The following is a 21,315-nucleotide window of genomic DNA, read 5'->3' as shown; positions in this document are numbered from 1 at the left end:
ATCCCTTATTATCCCCCGCCACGAAGTGGAAGGGGGATATGGGATTGGGTGCCTTCCGTCTGTCCGTCCGTCCGTCACATTTCGTTTCCGGAGCAGATCTTGAAAACCGTACCATATTTCTTCACCAAACATGGCACATAGATAGGTCTAGTGGTGAACTGGTGCCTTTTGATAGTTTGGGATTTTTAAAAAATATATTTTTCGAGTTTCCATGGCAACGACTTTGACTTAGACCGAAAATGGCGGTAGTCCTCGTTTCCGGAGGAGATCTTGAAAACCGTACCATATTTCTTCACCAAACGTGGCACATAATGTCATATCGCAGTATTGAATACATTTCCTTTCATGTTGGTAAGTTCTGCATTGCTTGTGTGTATGTTCCTCCAAAAGTGTCATGGACATGGTTGTTGCATTCACTGACTAACTTCATGCAGAAACACAACTCATTACAAATACAACAATGTAACTGATCTTAAACCTACACAACTGTATAAACACATCCTCTTATCCTGTATATATTCTTGTCAACCATACTCTGTACTTCACTTGCTTGATAACAGTGTTAGAACCTACACCGAAACCATCGCTCCTAATTGTAACAAAGAAGTTGTTCGTCCATACGTCTCATCCTTACTCATTACAAATACAGTTACATATTCTATCATAAACTGCAGATGGCAAAACAACACCAGTAATACCTTTTTAGTGCTGCAATTAGGCCATTTACAAAAAGGCCAAGTTCACAGGAGCTAATGCATTGCACACAACCGGACATGTCATATTGGCGGGGGATATGAGTATTTCATGCTTGTTATTTGTGATGTATTCTCTTATGTCCAAGGGAAGCAAAGGGTTTTGTATCCAAACAGGATGTTAGTCATAAAAAGCTAGTGACAGCTATTATTTGATATTTTAATTATTCACAACGTCAATATCACAGGTCGTTTCACAGACTTAACAATGTATGCAATGTTATGTTTGTAGGATTAACAGAAATAGCAACACTTTTGAGTTTTTCTTGACTGATGTTTGAGTTGTGGCTGATCGCTTCCTAACGCATCCTTGCTATTGAGTCTGACGATCTGGTTTTCGGGATATTTTGTAATGAGGAATGCCTTGATGTATTCTGATAACCCTGGTAATAAATGATTGCTCTTAGACAAGAAACATATTTCATTCAATTAAAACATCAGATTTGTTAAATGGGTCAAAAAAGTATTTCATGTAAAAGAATCAGTATGATGTGGGCATGGTAGATTTGAATTATTTTATTTATTTATTTCAGTCACACGTCATTTGTGTCATTGAAATTGAATTGACTAAGCCATTGAAAAGATTTTACATACACTGGTAGCTTAAGGCCACACACCCAAATAGCGTATGATTTCAGCACTTTCACTTGGATATTTCATTACTTTCCACGAATTCTTGTTGCCAAGATTGAGGTATATCCAGACGCCTGGTGCAGGTATGAATAAGGTGTTGCATCAACATTTGTTTTGTTTGTGTTGGTTGTCCGCAATATTCCAGCTGCATGTCGACTGTCTCTAATTGTCCAGACCAGACAATGCAGTGATTGTCAACATGAGCATCAACCTACGCAGTTTGGATACGTTGACATGCAATCATCCAAGTCAGCGAGTCTCCCATCCCGTTTGTCGCTGCTGGAGACCTATACTCTTACCCGGAATCTCCACGTGTCTGTTGCATCAACATGCTACAGGTGAGAAAAAACACCTGATTGCACTTAGCTACCATGAAGTATGTTCAGTTGACCGTAAGATTCTTGGCAAGTTGGGTAGTGTCGCTGATAATGCTCCAGAGACTAGCCATACGCCCGGCTAAGCCAGTAGCTTCAACTTCCAAGCTTGTTGCTAGTCAATACCCCGCAGAATAATAAATTTAGAAACTGTTACCGAGACATCTTACAGACATCAGCAAACCTATTGATTCCTTAATCCGATCTTGTTCATAAGAAAATTGTAGTTAACAGACCTGTCCATAAGCAAATACAGACACTTGCCAAGCTAGCGATCACTTCTAGGAAATACAAGGCTTAGATGAGTTCAGTCAGTCTTTGAGCCAGACACTTGGATATAAATGGGAAGCAACGCTCACTTGACAGGAAGTGCCCCTGGGCTGTTGCCTGATGGACATGTAATATCTGCATCAAACACCTTAACGATCAATCTTCACTAGACAGGTATATTTCTAGATAAAGTGGGGTAATTGCGATCAGTACTTTAGCCTGTCTCGAGTTCACTAGGTAAATCCTGCCCCACAGGTAAGGTAGGTTAATCATTTTATTACGTAATATTTTGTGAAACAAATAATAACATACAAACGTTTTGACACAGCCGTGAACATTACTATAAGGCCCGTGAAGATCCGGGGTAGAATAGGTCTTCCGCAACCCATGCTTGCTGTAAAAGGCGGCTTTGCTTGTAGGAGGCGACTAACGGGATCGGGTGGTCAGGCTCGCTGATTTGGTTGATGCATGTCATCGATCCCAATTCCGTCACTCATCAATTCATCACTGGATTGTCTGGTCCAGACTCGATTACTTACAGACCGCCGTCATATAGCTAGAATATTGCTGAGTGCTGCGTTAAACAACAAACAAGCAAACAAACTTTAATGAAACTGAAACTAACAGTCTTGATCATTTGGGAGATAAGCACACTGTTTTCAATGTAGAGCAAGGTTATCTGTAGATTCAACCTTTGAATTTGGAACTCTCTCTCTCTCTCGAAACCTTAAGCTTGACGGTGACTGAGAAGCCGCTGGTTAGACTGAAGCCATCTCCATTTTATAATAACGAAATGTAACACATATCGTGCATTACTTAAACTGGGTCAAAACAAAATAACATGAAACAATATGGTGATTAGTCTACCCGTTCTCGTTAAAGTCACATAACTCAAATATTGTTCAGAGCGACATTAAACCTAAAAAATATGCCACATCATATGGAGTGTATTCTTGCGTTGGGTGCATCATCCCCCCACACCGACCCCATCCTAGAGCCATCCTGCTAACATACCCCCTTTGTGTACTTCTGTACAGATAGAACCATCCTGCTAACATACCCCCCTTTGTGTACTTCTGCACAGATAGAGCCATCCTGCTAACATACCCCCCTTTGTGTACTTCTGCACAGATAGAACCATCCTGCTAACATACCCCCCTTTGTGTACTTCTGTACAGATAGAACCATCCTGCTAACAGACCCCCTTTGTGTACTTCTGCACAGATAGAGCCATCCTGCTAACATACCCCCCTTTGTGTACTTCTGTACAGATAGACCCATCCTGCTAACATACCCCCCTTTGTGTACTTTTGTACAGATAGAGCCATCCTGCTAACATACCCCCTTTGTGTACTTCTGCACAGATAGAGCCATCCTGCTAACATACCCCCTTTGTGTACTTCTGTACAGATAGAACCATCCTGCTAACATACCCCCCTTTGTGTACTTCTGTACAGATACAACCATCATGCTAACATACTCCCCTTTGTGTACTTCTGCACAGATAGAGCCATCCTGCTAACATACCCCCTTTATGAGCTTCTGCACAGATAGAGCCATCCTGCTAACAAACCCCCCTTTGTGTACTTCTGTACAGATAGAGCCATCCTGCTAACATACCCCCTTTGTGTACTTCTGTACAGATAGAGCCATCCTGCTAACATATCCCCTTTGTGTACTTCTGTACAGATAGAGCCATCCTGCTAACATACCCCCTTTGTGTACTTCTGCACAGATAGAGCCATCCTGCTAACATACCCCCTTTGTGTACTTCTGCACAGATAGAGCCATCCTGCTAACATACCCCCTTTGTGTACTTCTGCACAGATAGAACCATCCTGCTAACATACCCCCTTTGTGTACTTCTGTACAGATAGAGCCATCCTGCTAACATACCCCCTTTGTGTACTTCTGTACAGATAGAGCCATCCTGCTAACATACCCCCCTTTATGAGCTTCTGCACAGATAGAGCCATCCTGCTAACATACCCCCTTTGTGTACTTCTGTACAGATAGAGCCATCCTGCTAACATACCCCCTTTGTGTACTTCTGTACAGATAGAGCCATCCTGCTAACATACCCCCTTTGTGTACTTCTGTACAGATACAGCCATCCTGCTAACAAACCCCCCTTTGTGTACTTCTGTACAGATAGAGCCATCCTGCTAACATACCCCCTTTGTGTACTTCTGTACAGATAGAGCCATCCTGCTAACATACCCCCTTTGTGTACTTCTGTACAGATAGAGCCATCCTGCTAACATACCCCCTTTGTGTACTTCTGTACAGATAGAGCCATCCTGCTAACATACCCCCTTTGTGTACTTCTGCACAGATAGAGCCATCCTGCTAACATACCCCCTTTATGAGCTTCTGCACAGATAGAACCATCCTGCTAACATACCCCCTTTGTGTACTTCTGTACAGATACAGCCATCCTGCTAACATATCCCCTTTGTGTACTTCTGTACAGATAGAGCCATCCTGCTAACATACCCCCTTTGTGTACTTCTGTACAGATAGAGCCATCCTGCTAACATACCCCCTTTGTGTACTTCTGCACAGATAGAGCCATCCTGCTAACATACCCCCTTTGTGTACTTCTGCACAGATAGAGCCATCCTGCTAACATACCCCCTTTGTGTACTTCTGCACAGATAGAACCATCCTGCTAACATACCCCCTTTGTGTACTTCTGTACAGATACAGCCATCCTGCTAAAATATCCCCTTTGTGTACTTCTGCACAGATAGAGCCATCCTGCTAACATACCCCCTTTGTGTACTTCTGCACAGACAGAGCCATCCTGCTAACATACCCCCTTTGTGTACTTCTGTACAGATAGAGCCATCCTGCTAACATACCTCCTTTGTGTACTTCTGTACAGATAGAGCCATCCTGCTAACATACCCCCTTTGTGAGCTTCTGCACAGATAGAGCCATCCTGCTAACATACCCCCTTTGTGTACTTCTGTACAGATAGAGCCATCCTGCTAACATACCCCCTTTGTGTACTTCTGTACAGATAGAACCATCCTGCTAATATACCCCCCTTTGTGTACTTCTGCACAGATAGAGCCATCCTGCTAACATACCCCCCTTGTGTACTTCTGTACAGATAGAGCCATCCTGCTAACATACCCCCTTTGTGTACTTCTGTACAGATAGAGCCATCCTGCTAACATACCCCCTTTGTGTACTTCTGTACAGATAGACCCATCCTGCTAACATACCCCCTTTGTGTACTTCTGTACAGATAGAGCCGTCCTGCTAACATACCCCCTTTGTGTACTTCTGCACAGATAGACCCATCCTGCTAACATACCCCCTTTATGTACTTCTGTACAGATAGAGCCATCCTGCTAACATACCCCCTTTGTGTACTTCTGTACAGATAGAACCAACCTGCTAACATACCCCCTTTGTGTACTTCTGTACAGATAGAGCCATCCTGCTAACATACCCCCTTTGTGTACTTCTGTACAGATAGAACCATCCTGCTAACATACCCCTTTTGTGTACTTCTGTACAGATAGAACCATCCTGCTAACATACCCCTTTGTGTACTTCTGTACAGATAGACCCATCCTGCTAACATACCCCCTTTGTGTACTTCTGTACAGATAGAGCCGTCCTGCTAACATACCCCCTTTGTGTACTTCTGCACAGATAGACCCATCCTGCTAACATACCCCCTTTATGTACTTCTGTACAGATAGAGCCATCCTGCTAACATACCCCCTTTGTGTACTTCTGTACAGATAGAACCAACCTGCTAACATACCCCCTTTGTGTACTTCTGTACAGATAGAGCCATCCTGCTAACATACCCCCTTTGTGTACTTCTGTACAGATAGAACCATCCTGCTAACATACCCCTTTTGTGTACTTCTGTACAGATAGAACCATCCTGCTAACATACCCCTTTGTGTACTTCTGTACAGATAGAGCCATCCTGCTAACATACCCCCTTTGTGTACTTCTGTACAGATAGAGCCATCCTGCTAACATGCCCCCTTTGTGTACTTCTGTACAGATAGAACCATCCTGCTAACATACCCCCTTTGTGTACTTCTGTACAGATAGAGCCATCCTGCTAACATACCCCCTTTGTGTACTTCTGTACAGATAGAGCCATCCTGCTAACATACCCCCTTTGTGTACTTCTGTACAGATAGAGCCATCCTGCTAACATACCCCCTTTGTGTACTTCTGTACAGATAGAGCCATCCTGCTAACATACCCCCTTTATGTACTTCTGTACAGATAGAGCCATCCTGCTAACATACCCCCTTTGTGTACTTCTGTACAGATAGAGCCATCCTGCTAACATACCCCCTTTGTGTACTTCTGTACAGATAGAGCCATCCTGCTAACATACCCCCTTTGTGTACTTCTGTACAGATAGAGCCATCCTGCTAACACACCCCCTTTGTGTACTTCTGTACAGATAGAGCCATCCTGCTAACATACCCCCTTTGTGTACTTCTGTACAGATAGAGCCATCCTGCTAACACATCGTTTGTTTCATTAGGTGTCTCTGGGGTCCACGATGTTTCCGTTATCCCTGTATCTACTGATGGCAGTGACCCCGCGCCTGGCCACTGCTCAACTCACCTTTCCGGAGGAAATGTTGAAAGACAATTTGACACCTTACAGTAAGTAAAGTCTCATGTCTGAGGCTGCCCTACTAGTTTCTAATCTCCTGGGCATAGTAACCGCAATAATTGAATAAAATTTACCAGCTACTCAGCCATTTCAGAATGCACTATATGCTAAAAACAACGTATACGTTTGTGTGGTTCCTTTTTATCCCTATTCTTGCTGTTCTATCACGATGGGCTGCCCCCTACATGTGGTTTTGCAAAGTACGGTACCCATGTGGGAAATCGAATCCGAGTGTTTGGCAAAACGCTTGAACCTCTTGGCTACCCATGCGTCATGCTTTCTGTACATTAATTTATTCAGATGACAACAAAAAATACCTCTGGGTCGCGATAATTTCTACGATAAATTGTAGAAGTTAAAAGTAATAAGTTACATACTTTGCTATTCTTTTTACAACTAACGTTTGAAATAGTGTCCATTTGTAAATTCGCAAACTGTTATCTTTTCTCTCCCCCATAGTAAAAATCTCTCCCAGATTGCACTGTCGGAAGAACATTTGTGCTTTGTGTTTTCCTTTCTTCAGAATGGAAATATACTTCCAAATATTGGACTGAAACTGCGATTGTTAACTGACCGTTGACGAAATTAAGCATTTAGTGGAGCCGAATAGTGGAGCCACTTGAAAAAACTGACAACTGATTGGCTAAACAACCCACACATCCTTCATTTGGATTGGGAATCGAAATGGGCGCCAAAGGTCAGATGTTACTGACATTGGGAATGTGTTGCTCTGCAACTGAGGTACGGCGCAGTGTTTGGTACTATGGCGGGACTTTGGGTGACAGTTTCGACACTTCTGAGGGACAAGCTAATGCTTCACGTGTTTATTCCGTTCCACATTGGATAATAAGGAAATAGGTGGTTTAGAACAACTGACTTGCCTTTGAATGTGTTTGTAACCTTTTCTCGAACATCTTGAATCATCACTATTTGATAATAATTCATAAACACATGCTCATGATGCAGTCGGAAGCGCATAATCGACTCTGCTCTAAGCAGGGATTTCTCAAGAATATTTGTATATTTTTTTAGCTTTTAAAAAAATTAATCAGTGTGTTTTAAGATCTTTTGGTTACCTTACACATTGTTGTTCTTGCCATATTCTTCCAGTTTAGAGGAAATAACACACATTAAATTAGGCTAGAATTTGATGACAATACAGCTTCTCCCAGCTCGATAGTTTTTTGGGTTTTTTAAAAAAATTATTCAGTCATATACACAGGATACATAAGCACTCGGAAAGCAATACAGCTTTATGAATACAGGTACTTCTCAAAAGGATATGGTACAGAGGAGGCCTAAGGCATAATCCACATCATGGTACAGATGAAGGCATAATCCACGTCATGGTACAGATGAAGGCATATTTATGTATACAATTAAGAAGATGCAGTATTTATGGTACATCAAATTATGTTGCAAACATCAAGTGAATAAGTTATTTTGCAGGTTGAGTAAACAAAGCCCATTTTCTATTAAAGGCAGAGAAGTCGTTATTTCTACGTGCAATATGATATTCAACGTCATAAATACTTCTTATTGTGTTCTTAAAAGCAACAAAGTCAACATTTTCATTCTTAATACACTGGACAAAGATAAATCTTTTAGCAGCTACAATCAAATGGTTAATTAATACATCAGAGGTACCAAAGAGGAGCTCGTTGTCAGTTATAAGGATTTTTCTATTCAAGATATGAGTCAAGTAAATACAGAAATCTGACCAAAAATTCTTAACAACATGACATTCGATATAAACATGAAAAATATTTTCTTTGTGAGTATGACACATAGAACACTCATCGTTATCAATAAGTTTCATTCTTAATAACTCACGTTTAGTAAATATTACTTTATGAATAAATCTAAACTGGAAATCCCTGAGTTTTGTGTCCCTTAACCCATGGCAATATACACTGAATATTTGATTCCATGGAAAAGAGCATCCCAGCTGATTTTCCCATTTCAAACAAGATTTAGGGAGAGGGAGGGAATTCCCTATCAGTTTATTATAAAACACTTTTGTTCCTTTAATAGAACGTGTAAGATCATAAATCCAAGGAGATACTGTGAGATTAGAAGAGGAATGTAGATTTTTATCAATATTTTGTCTCCAACTTCTTGGAATATTAAAAAACATACGGTTATAGTCGAGAAAAGTTCCTTTAAGATCATAAAGTTGTTGTAAACGTGGGAAAGGGATCCATCCGTTTTCATCATACAAGTCTTTTATCGTAACTATACCTTTTTTAAACCAGTCATTAAAAATTAATACTGGTTCTCTAAAATAATGGTTTAACCATATGGGTTGGGAAGCAATTTCTGCTTTTTCTAAGACTTCAAAGTCATATGAATGCATAAAGTCACTCCAGGCTATAAGGGTATCTTTCCAGAACGGATTTACAATTTCCCAATTCTTGTGCAAACTGGCACCTAAAGTGTAGATATGAGCCAGCTGAAAACTAGCAAGGTCATAATTAATGTTTTTTTCACAATATCTTTTTAAACATGAAATTTTTAAAGATGCTATAAATTTAGGTATTTCAGTCATTTTCAATCCACCTTGACTATAATTCCTTTCCCAGCTCGATAGTTTGCTGAGGCATATTATGAAATAAAATCCTTATGACGTTCTTTTTGTAGACTACCTTTTGTGTGTAGAACATGAGAGACTGACCAAGGAGTAACTCGTACTTACGGATCCCCTGTCCCCAGGTAGTCATGATGAGGTTTGAGTAGGTTACTCAATATACTCTTTGTCATGTTACAAGAAGACGAAGTCAGCGATATCCCCGCTCTTTTAAATATGTTTATTTAATCACAAAACAGTATTTATGAAGATTGAAATGTTCATCAGACCGTACCAAATGTTAGCAATGTTACATATAATATTTATAAACTCTACATTATAAACCGAGGAACAAAAGAAACTATACGTCTCAGTTGAGTTTATCCTATGTTTGATTTTCAGTTCAGATCAATATCATAAGTTTGCGATATTATATCCCCAAATGCATGCACTGTACTGATGCTTAGTCACCACTCAAAAACTACTTCTGCATGGTTTTGTTTCTTAGATATAACTTGATATAAAACTTTGGAAATTAAAAAAATAAAATCGCATAATACACAACTACCGATGGGTAGCTCAGTCTTCCTGACTTTGAAAAAATACAATTAATTTGCATTTTTGTTCCAAAAAATACTTTATAAACATTATAATTGTAGGGGTTATGTGGTTGCAAATTCATTTCTTACCCAATCTTCACTGAACCAATTTATATTTACACAAGATTACTTTGCCACAGATTACAAAATGTTGCAGGAATGAGTGATGGTTAATTAGATCAAATTAAACAACAGTTTCAATTTTCAATAAATAAAAAACATAGTCGGTTTACTTTCCTTTGTCGCTTAATTTCATTCCATTATCGTGATAACACCAAATTTAAACAATTTCTGAATTTAAGCATGATCCTTTGTTGTTATTTTTTCCTAATTATCACCGTATAATGAGCAATGTCTCAATCAATTTCACCAATCCAGACCACCCGATCCATTTAGACGCCTCCGAAACAGACATAGTTTGCTTGGGACCTTTTCTAATCCGAATTGTATAATAATAATACTAATAATAATAATAATAATAGGCCAGGCCTATGCGTACTCAAGAATGCCAATAACAATAACACTTCGGTCAGAATACCAATGTAGACTTAGGAAAATCTCGAGTTCAGAGCTGAACGTTCGCAATAAAGTCAAAGTCACAAATACTTAAGCCGTACCCGTCCTTTCGTATTCTTTTGGTGTTGTTAATTGGACGAAACAAGAAATGGACGGTACTGACACCCTAGCCACAAAGAGTCATGTCAGACAATAGATCACTACACCCTCGCTCTTCCCTCAATCGCTTATATTTACCAATTATAATCGGAGGGCGTGGTTTGAATAACGTGGAGACTCTTTATAATAGAATTGTATTGTGCACTTTTGCACACATTTATTTGTCTGATGATTCTCTTGTGAAACATGTCAAGACTCGTGATGAAAACAAGGCATTCCGCAGTTGTCTTAAATTTTCAAGGATGTGGGACATAATCTCAATGTCAATGTTGATTCTGTTGATGGTTCTGTACAGCTGGACGGTACAGAAATGAGTGTCAACCAAGCGAGGTCCCATATCAAATCAGCCCAGTTTTTCAAGGAGAGGCTATCCGAACGACCACTGCATCGAGTTTATCTGCAGTGTGTTGAGAAGATCAGCATTCCTGCAGAGTTCTTCACTTGGATGAAGTCATCTGTCCTGCAACGTGAAACAGAAGGCTTTCTGTTTGCTGCTCAGGAAAGTCACTTTCCACTCGAAATCGTCAATGTGTGATTTTGCATCACAATGTAAATATGAAATGTAGATTATGCACTGAATTTATTGAGACTGTCCATCCATTGTCAGTGGATGCCCAGCTTTGGCACAAATACACTTAAGCGACATTTTGGAGTGGCTCGATCCTTTAATTACCGTCTTCACCATGTTAGTGGTTTTGACACCGAGGTCCATCCATGGTACGACCCAGAATATGTAGAGGGCGTCATTGAAAATAATAAATACAAAATTCTTTGGAATTGGCCCGTATCCAGCCTCAGACCTATCAAGGCCAACAAACCTGATCTTGTCCTTTTTAAGCTCACCGGGTCCGACGGATCAAGGTGAGCTTACGCCATACCGTGGCGTCCGTCGTCCGTACGGTTTTTTTTAAAACAACTTCTTCTTCAGAACCTCTGATTGGAAATTAACGAAATTTGACTGGAAGCATCCCTGGGTGGTGGGGATAAAAATGTTACATATGGTGGGTCTGGGACCCCAAGGGGCGGGGCCAAATAGGGGTAATTTGTTTATGTTGCTTCAAACGACCTCTTCTCTTGAACTAAGAGGTAGATATCAACCATATTTGGTTGGAAGCATTCTCCGGTAGTGAGAATTCAAAACTGTACAAATGGAGGGTCTGAGGGGCGGGGCCAAAAAGAGTTTATATCTTGGACACAGTTAAGATCCCCACTGTATAACCATATGTACAATTGCTGTGTATAATGAGAAGAATGCACATATGCTACCAGGCACTCACAAAGAAGTTAGAACCTTGACCATAACATACAAACCTATATTATCCCCACCCTATAATGAACAGACACATTGTATACATGTGTTTATTATGAAGAGAATAATACATTTATGCCAATAGGATTCGCCCTGGGGTCCAGCCTTGCCTCTGGAAACTTAGATCCTGGATCATAACATGGAAACGGTTCAGATCTTTATAGAGTCAAAATTACGAAATATTTGCAGTATATGTATATGCATTATATGTACACTGCAAATGTATATTTTGTCATGATAAATATTCAGGTGAGCGATACAGGCCCTATGTGCCTCTTGTATTTTAAATCCAATGAACTCATTTATATCATTGAATTTTCTGTCCCTTTTGACACTTATGTGATGGACAAGATTCAGGAAAAACATGGCAAATGTGCGGACTTTGCTTTCGAAATGTCACGCTTGCATCCCAAGTACCATGTTCCGACTCACCATTGTTCTCGGTGCCTTAGGTTGGGAACATCCCAAGCTGTTGACTGACATCGGGAAGAGTACCCGGGTTAGCTGCCAGGAATACAGCCCTTCTGACAATCTGGGTAATGCAGTGTTGGGGAGTCTTCACATTCTCCCAAAAGTTCTGGGTGGGATTGACTTGGCAGCGCTTTCTGAGGGAGGACCCATTTGCTGTCTGGGCTGCGTGTAGAAGGGGCAAGGGCCCTGAGCTGATGATGAGCCTAACCAGCCTGACTGTGCCAGGATCAACCAAACCCTCTTTGCTGCATTTTTTATTTGAATCTGTAAATAATAATAATAATAATAATAATAATAATAATAATAATATTTAAAAAACTCCAGACTCGTGTATGCTCAAGAAAGACCGACAGAGATCCTTTAGAGACCTGGTTGTTATCCCGGTAGCAGTGTTCGCCTGTATATGTGCTATAATGTGCGTTCAAAGTTTCATCAAAACATAGTGAAAGATTTTTTAGTTACACTTCCCGAAATGAAAAGCCTCATTTGAACCTACGTTCAACTTGTTATTGCATTGGAATCGAAAAATAAACACAATTTTAATATAAAAAACTAACAAAAGGAACCAGTTTAGCACTTGACTATGCACCTTTACAAATAAATATTGAACTGTTTATGACTTCTGCCCCTGAGCACAAGTCCAACCTTTTGTCTTGGAAAGGCAAAAAAAGTATAAACTTGAAAATTTCTAATTAACAAAATTCACTGTTTCAATATCTCACGTCAACTTTGTTCAGTCGGGGGATAGAATGAACATGAGGAGAGACTTGTGAAATGTCAACGCTGAAAAGAAACGCCACTGAAATATTTTGTTCAGACGAAGTAATATTATCCATTTGGGACGTCATTTCGTGTTGTTGTTAACAATGAATAACTGTGACGTCATATCGCTTCAACAGACTTATCCCCACTGATATTCGTTAAAATCCACATATGCTAATATCTTTAAGTTATTGCACTCACTCTTTCTATCCTTATGGATATTCTTTATCCCCTACTCTGTGTCATACATGTTTCTTTGAAGCATATCGTCTTCATCCCGCCATCTCACAGATTAAGACATTTCGTCTAGACACGATAGGTTGTACGATGTGCAAGACACTACAGACACTGCTTAAAAATGCTTCCAATATATTCATATTTACTTCAGTCGATCCTCGTTGTGTCGAACTTCCAGGTCTCGAATTCCCGGTTGTCTCAAACTCAAATTTAGGAGTCCTAAGTATCCAAATTAAGCATAAAATTCCTCTAATGATTCGAACAGTTCACAATAATAAAAAATACGTCCACACACCCACACTCTCCAAACTTTCCACTTTCAGCTGTATGTACTATCTTCACGGATCCACCAGAGTACAAAAACAATACTCTATAACCTGGATGTTAGAATTATATCGCAATATGTAGTTTACAATGTATACATAATAGTTGTGTGCTGAGTCCATTGCTATGTGTTGAGTCCATCTTTTCTCACATCATGTTGTGAAACTTCGAAACAGCATTTATATTATGGGTGGTTCGAGAAGGAAGCTTACTGTGCTGGTCTGTTCCAAGTGAAGAGTTGCATATCACGCTCAATATACTACATCTATACTCACTTTCTATATGTGGGCCCACCTGCAATCTCTATTCAGAAATAGACATATTTGGGGAAACAAATATTCATCAGTTTTCAAATTCATTGGTAAGAACCGTTTTTAAGTTTACAATTGGGGCCTAACGCTCAATCACAACAAAACCAACACACGAGTTGTATTTAAGCTAAAACCAGGACTCTTTAAAACCGGGTTCTAATAAGGGTGGTAGATCACAAATACCTTATATATACTCTTCAAAAAAAGAAACTTTACACTGACTTTCAAAATGTAATATAATGCGATTGTTTCAAAATAGGACACAGAAACCATAATTGAAACACTGTTTGAAGATCAATGTACACAATGTTCAAAACATTAATCGTGTCACCTAGACAGACACACGTACACGATACAGTTAGTGTCACATGGGTACAGAAAATGTCAGTATCGGTTGTGCCCACCACGTGCATCAATCACCGCTTGACACCGACGACCCATAGATGCAATCAAGTTGTCAATAACACGCTGTTGGATGTGCTGCCATTCATGCTGAAGTGCATCAATAAGCGCCGGAAGTGTTTGGGGCTGTTGATTCCTTCTGCGAATGCGTCGATCCCACCTATGCTCAATCGGGGACAAATCTGGTGACCGGGCTGGCCAAGGTAATGTCTGGATGTTGTTATGCTGTAAGAAGTCCTGACAAACACGTGCAATATGCGGTCGAGCGTTGTCCTGCTGAAACTCTCCGCCATGAACGTTGACGTGAGGAAGAACGTAAGGCTGTAGGATCAAGTCTCTGTAACGCACACCTGTCAATGCACTTGCCACATGCACGAGAGGCTTCCTACCACCGTGATGAATTCCAGCCCATACCATGACACTCCCGCCGCCAAATGGGACAACCTGATGCACACAGTTTGGGGCGTAACGTTCACCCCGATGTCTGTAGACACGTGCGCGCCCATCAGCACGTGTGAGTAGGAAACGGGACTCGTCAGTAAACAGTACATTTCTCCACCTTGCACGTGCCCATCTAACCATCTGTTGGCACCAAGGCAGACGGTCCGCCAGATGACGTGGGGTCAATACATGACGTCGAACAGGTCTTCGTGCAAAAAGTCAAGCCTCCCTCAGTCTGTTGCGTACCGTTTGATCTGATATTCTGCGTACCCCAGGGACCTGTGATTGTAGACGTGGCTGTGGTAGTGCGGTCTCGGAGGTGTCGCAGCCTGATGAATCGATCTTGTGCTTGGGTTGTCACCCTTGGTCTTCCTGACCTTGGTCTGTCGTCAACTCTGTTGTTGTTGTTGTATCGGGTCCACGGTGCAGAGATTGTCTGTCTGGATACGCCAAAGTGCCTGGCCACTTCTTGCTGAGTTGCTCCAGCTTGTAATCTCCCAATGGCGTTGTTCCGTTGAGCTGCATTCAGTCTTGGCATTCTGTCACCGTCTCTACAGCCGTTATAAGGACTGTATGAACAGCCGTTGATGTGGATTTTTATACCCATTCAGCAGGGGGGCCTGCATGCCTAAATGCAGGATCCTGTGCTGCACGTTTTTTACAGGCGGTTGCGTTTGGATGAAGCTGTAAAATTGATCCCCAAACGCTACGTTTATGTGCTTTGCATGTGTTTTCGCGAATTATAGACACATCATCTTTCTGTTTGACTTATTTGGAGTTCTCTCCCTTGTCAAACTGAGCGCGAGGCCGGCTTTTACTTGGAGCTGCTAATGTAAATAATGAACTTTTATCAGTAAAATATGCATTGTTTGATAACATGAATGATATCTGATACAGAGAACACGAATAAACATAAAGGTTAGTGAGTGCAATTTGTTCCGTTTAGCGTACATGACAAGTACCGCGATACCCCGAGGTAGCAGGCTATATATACTTTCAAGTTCTGATTGTTCCAACCAATGTGCAGAAGGCTTGGCATTGAGGTGAAAGAGGGTTATGATGGGATACATTAAAACGAACTATTTGAAGTCAAGAACTACCTATTTATCCAAATTGGTTCATTTATAAGCATGTTAGACATGTTGAATGTAGGATTACCCATTTTGTGCGCGGAGAATGTCCTGTCAATTGTATAAAATCAAAAATCAAAAATCGAAATAAAGGTTGTTTGAATAAATACAGGTTAGTGCACAACACTACCCGAAATCTCAACATCCAGGAACATGATTTTCAGGCTCATATGATTTTTACATGTGACTCATGGATTGATGAATATTAAAACCCATCTTTTAGCTTTTATAGTATGTCACTTGGGATAGAGTTAATAAAATGGCCCTCCTCTAACTGTGTGTGGTCAGGGTTATGCTAGCTGAACTTCAACTATACATAATAATATTTCATTGAAGAAGGTGCATAACCGTCAATGATAGTCTCAGGACAGTGGTATCATTAAAGTATGAACTCTCTTAATTAAATCGAATCACCTGTCAACTGAACTTGGTGTAACTCCACTGCCAAGTCAAAAACGCAGCGAATACTATATAAAGTGTATAAAACATAAATTCAGGAGAAGAATCAGTCTCGATTATCTGTTGAAACAGTCCATTGCACCTTAAAGGCGAAATAGCGGTGAATATTATTTCATGCCACCAAGTGTTCTCGAAGGGCATAAGCATGTACTGGCTTACAAGTAGCAGCCGCGACTCACACAATTTGTGTAAAAAGCAAGTGTTTGTTGCCTGAAGACGCACAGAAGTTCTCCTGTCATGCGAAGGCGGCTTGTAAACCGCAAAAAAAACCCGTCACCATGGAAAGATATATGAGAAACCTTACTTGTCCAAACACTGTAAACATAATTCGAGACATGTCAAAACTGATCATCAAGGTTGAAATTAAAGTGTCATATGTTCTTAAAGTGAAACACAACACTAGTCTCTGAGAAAATGGTATCACAAGTCAGCATCTCGTGTGTCCGCCATGTCGATTGATTACTGCCATGTACATGGAATGGATGAGGCGGGTGATGAAGGCCATAGGCACTTGACCCCACACTCTGAGGAACGCCTGACGCAGTTCAGCTGCAGTTGTCGGCCTTGGTCGGGCGTCATTCAGCCTTCAGCCTTTGAATCTCGGTGCTCAGTGGGATTTAAATCGGGACCGAGGGCAGGCCATTGCATGGTTCTGATGCCATTCTGCTGGAGGAAGTCTCTTGTCTCAATGTCGGCACGGGTGTTATCATGCTGAAACTCGTGGTTGCGGCGACGTGCCAAATGAGGTATGGCGTGTGGTCTTAAGACTGAGGGCAGGCCACTGCATGGTTCTGATGCCATTCTGCTGGAGGAAGTCTCTGGTTGCTCGCAGTGTGGGCACGGGTGTGATCATGCTGAAATTCGTGGTTGCGGCGACGTGCCAAATGTGGTATGGCGTGTGGCGTGTGGTGGTCAATGTACCGAGCTGCTGTGACACCATTGCCTCTCCCTGGACCGATGTTCTGGAAGACCACAGGGCCGACCCTCTGTGCAAGAACAATCCTACCCCACACCATGATGCTCGGACCCCACGAGTCTTTCTCAACAACACAAGCATCCGAATAACGTTCCCCACGGCGTCTCCAGACTCGTGGTCTTCCACTACGTGGTCTGTCATCTGTAGTGTTGGTGGTCTGGTACCGTTGCTGGAGCCTGTATATGGTCCTTACGTATACTTGAAATGCATTGGCTACTTGCCGGGCGGTTTGTCCAGCTTGCAATCGCTTAGTGTCGCTGATTTCCTCTCATGTGGTAGCAATTCAATAACGAATGAATGTTATCCGATGAGGGTGGATTTTTATAGGGCAAGAAATGGGGGAACGCATGTGCATTTCAATTTGCACGGAACTCACGTGAATCGGGTTACTATGGCCGTTGCCGTAATGCGTTTGGGCGATCGGTTTTATTGTCATCTGCCTTGGGGTTTTTTCATCAAATTTCATTTTTCCGGACAAGGTAATGTTAAGTTTTAGAAACTTTGACAAAAATTACCCAGATATTTAAAGGACAACTTTTCATGCAATGTTACTTGGGGTGACGTTTCTCTTTTGCGGTTCAGTATATTTTTGTATTATCCGATACAAAGTGAACATCTGGTTTGATGTCAACTTTTGTTTCCTGAATCCAGCTCCTTTCGATGATCGACTTTGTCAGTGTACCTACTGTGTTTCATTTTTTATACGAGGGCTGGTCAAAAAGTTCTCAGCCTGAATAACTATTGGCCATAACAAAGTAAACTAGTCAATGTAGGACACTGTTTGAGTTGTTCATTGGAAGTGTTTTTGGTCTGTTGAAGCCGTTTGTATATTAGTGACAGCCAGCTGAACGTGATAGGGGTCCAAATGGACACAGAAATGGAGCAGTCATCAATTTTGTTACTTTAGAGAAAAGTACTCCCCTAAAAATTCATGACCGTATGTCACAAGTGTATTGGGATAAGTGCCCTATCTTTTCCACTGTTAAACATTGGGCAGCTTTGTGTACGGCTGGGAGAAGAAGCGTTGATGTGATGATGACCCTCGGTCTGGACGTCCCTCAACTTCCATCAATGAAGATTTAATCAAGGTGATAGAAGAACTTATTCAGATAGACGTATTACCATTGCTGAACTTGAGGAAGACACAGGTGTAAGCCATGGGTCCATTGAAACTATTATTCATGAACATTTACAGATGAATAAGATATCTGCTCGTTGGGTGCCAAAGTTTCAAAAACTCTGATCCTAAAGAAAAAAGAACTGACAATGCCAGAGAACATTTAGAGCTTATTGAGCAGGATTTCGTCTAATTCAAAACGAGATTAGTAACGGGTGATGGAACATGGGTCTACCACTAGGATCCCGAGTCAAAACATCAATCAATGAAAGGGCACCATTTCACTTCTCCGACACCAAAGAAATTCAAGTCTTCAAGATCAGTGAAAAAAGATAGGGTCACTGTATTCTGGGATGCAAAGGGTATGATCCTTGTTGATTATTTAGAAAATCAAAAGACCATTACCAGTGCCTACTATGCCTCTTAACAAACCTTTTCTTCTGTTTTCTACTCAGGTTGTCGTCTGAGCCCAGTGACAGGCCCTTGTCAAAGCCAGATGAGGAGGTACTTCTATAACATCACATCCGGTCAATGTCAGCCCTTTAGTTACAGTGGTTGCAGAGGAAACGACAACAACTTCCACACACTCAAACAGTGTGTTGGTTCTTGCATCTGTGCCCAGCCTGCTATTGGCAAACCTTGCAGCAGTAATAACGTCATGAGGCTACAAAGGATATATTTTGACTCTAAGTCTGGCCAATGCAAACAGCTGGCGTATGGAACATGCCAGGAAAATAGCAATGTGTACCCCAGCCTTCATCACTGTCAGCAGACATGTTCGCTCTGTCACTTGATCAAAGACAGTGGGCCATGCAGAGGCAGTTATCGTAGGTTCTACTTCGATACCACTCACAACAGATGTGTTGAGTTTTTCTATGGTGGATGTGGTGGTAATGGCAACAATTTTATAAGGAAAGCTGAATGTGTAAAAACGTGTTCTCAAAAGCGAAACATTTCAATTCGGATTGTTAAGAATGGACAAATGCAAAAGCTTTCAGAACCATTTCTAAATATGTTAAGATTGAGATATCCAAATAAATCAAGTATCATTGGTCCAATTTCAAAACCGGTTGCAAGTGTACAATTACCTAAAACGTTGTCATTACGTCCAGGCGGCTTTCAAATACCTTTTGTTTCATCACACACAAACAACCAAACTTCCAACAATGGTAAACATCTTACCTTACAAAACATCCCGAGAGGAGTGGACAAGCCAAAACGTCACCTGCGAGTATTCATGGAACACGCACCAAAAGTGACCCACCATAAAGAAGTTACAAATTCAGCTGAAGAAGCAGGTATTACAGAGGAACCTCCAGAAAACGAAGCCAGGAAAACCTATCCTTCTTCAACTACACCACCACCTCGAAGCACACCAAGAAAAATTCTATTCCGATTGAGGTTTGGAACGACAAATAAAGAGAAACTAAAATTTACCACAACCACAAACCTTCCAATTCAAGGAAAGGGTATTAAGCCCAATGAACAAGCAACACCAGCCTTTTCTGTTTTAGAGGTTTCCAACACTTCAGAAAAACGACAGGTACTAAACAAATCTTTGCTTGGACCTAGCTGGACTGTGCGTGGTGGTAGGAGAAGTGCTATGGCAAGGGACAAGCAGCCATATTTATCTGGATATATAAATAATCCGATAGGTTGGACAGTAACTGGAAAACCCACAACTACAACACCGATACAATTGACCACGTCACCTGTAAGTACAGGAAGTTCCCATGCCTCAAGAACACGTGCAACTCTAAATGGACAGTCTGCTGAACTACCTGCATCAGTAACTAACATGTCAAGCCTCACTACCTCTACTGCCGTAAAATTCATTTTGAACCTTATCAGTACACCATACAGCCTGATGAATCATAATCATGGTATGGCGTAAATACAGCTGATCACTCTTTCAAAGACACCCTTCACAGATCTGCATCAAGCCAGCCACGAGTAAAGCAATATATCGAATTGCAAAGACATCATCAAAGTATTGTAAGCAGTAATGCGGTTTTCATTTCGACTTGTTGACACCCACATCCCTTCAGTTGTAAGTGGTGTGTGTTACGTAAATAAAGCAGGAGCCCTTCATGGGGCCTTTTACCCACACTTGACAACGTCTAGTTTTGGCGGATGACCTATTAACCCCTGCAGAAATAAATAACTCTGCATTTTTATTTACATACTTTTCCCCATAGATAATTACGAGGAAAGTTTTAACGTTAGTGAAAAGGGGACTTTTGAAACCCTTATTTCCACATATGTCATCGATCCGAATTGCGTGGTTCAATGCTCATGATATTAATCACTGGATTGTCTGGTCCAGACTCAATTATTTACAGACCGCCGTCATATAGCTGGAATTAAATAGTGTGGCGTTAAACAACAATCCAACCAACAAACATATGTAGTTTATATGCACAATGAATTACAAAGAATACTTTCAACAATACACAGAATGACGCTTCCACTATTGCTTTTTAATGGTGAAACCATTGCGACGCCACGGGCGAAGAGAATAATGATACTTGATGTGTCCGGTTTGAGGGGAAGATCAACCATTTGCAGGTAGTGCTGGCAGTCGTTCGGCTTTCATATTTTGTCTGTATTCTTGACGAATCGGAACGTCGTTGCGTTTCTAACCGTGTGTGTAATTCGCAGACGATGCGGGATAACATTTACCTATTCCTGAAATGCCATACATACATTTCTGAACAAATAATCTATTTCGGATCATGACCATTTCAATACTACTATATCGCAATCTAAAAATATATTTGTCATGAAGTAAACGTCTGTTTGAAACAGTGACTTATTTCAACCACTGTTGTTATGGAAA

General features: G+C 41.1%; 1 protein-coding gene across 2 annotated transcripts; it reads left to right on the top strand.

The window, feature by feature from the left end:
* Nucleotides 1-2,222: 2,222 nt before the first annotated feature.
* Nucleotides 2,223-20,593, top strand: LOC124150130 (papilin-like). 2 transcript variants are annotated; one of them, XM_048382578.1, is made up of 3 exons: nt 2,223-2,289; nt 6,564-6,687; nt 18,932-20,593. In XM_048382578.1, exons 2-3 carry the CDS (start codon nt 6,582-6,584, stop codon nt 20,368-20,370), a joined length of 1,545 nt encoding a protein of 514 aa, XP_048238535.1. In that variant the 5' UTR covers nt 2,223-2,289; nt 6,564-6,581; the 3' UTR covers nt 20,371-20,593. The 2 variants fall into 2 exon arrangements, with proteins under 2 accessions (XP_048238535.1, XP_046378011.2); XM_046522055.2 differs by having other exon boundaries at nt 2,250-2,284.
* Nucleotides 20,594-21,315: the final 722 nt, after the last annotated feature.

This window comes from Haliotis rufescens, unplaced genomic scaffold (genome assembly GCF_023055435.1).
Source record: "Haliotis rufescens isolate VD_foot unplaced genomic scaffold, xgHalRufe1.0.p SCAF_4, whole genome shotgun sequence".
Lineage (NCBI taxonomy): Eukaryota > Metazoa > Mollusca > Gastropoda > Lepetellida > Haliotidae > Haliotis > Haliotis rufescens.
This window is presented reverse-complemented; position numbering and strand designations above follow the sequence as displayed.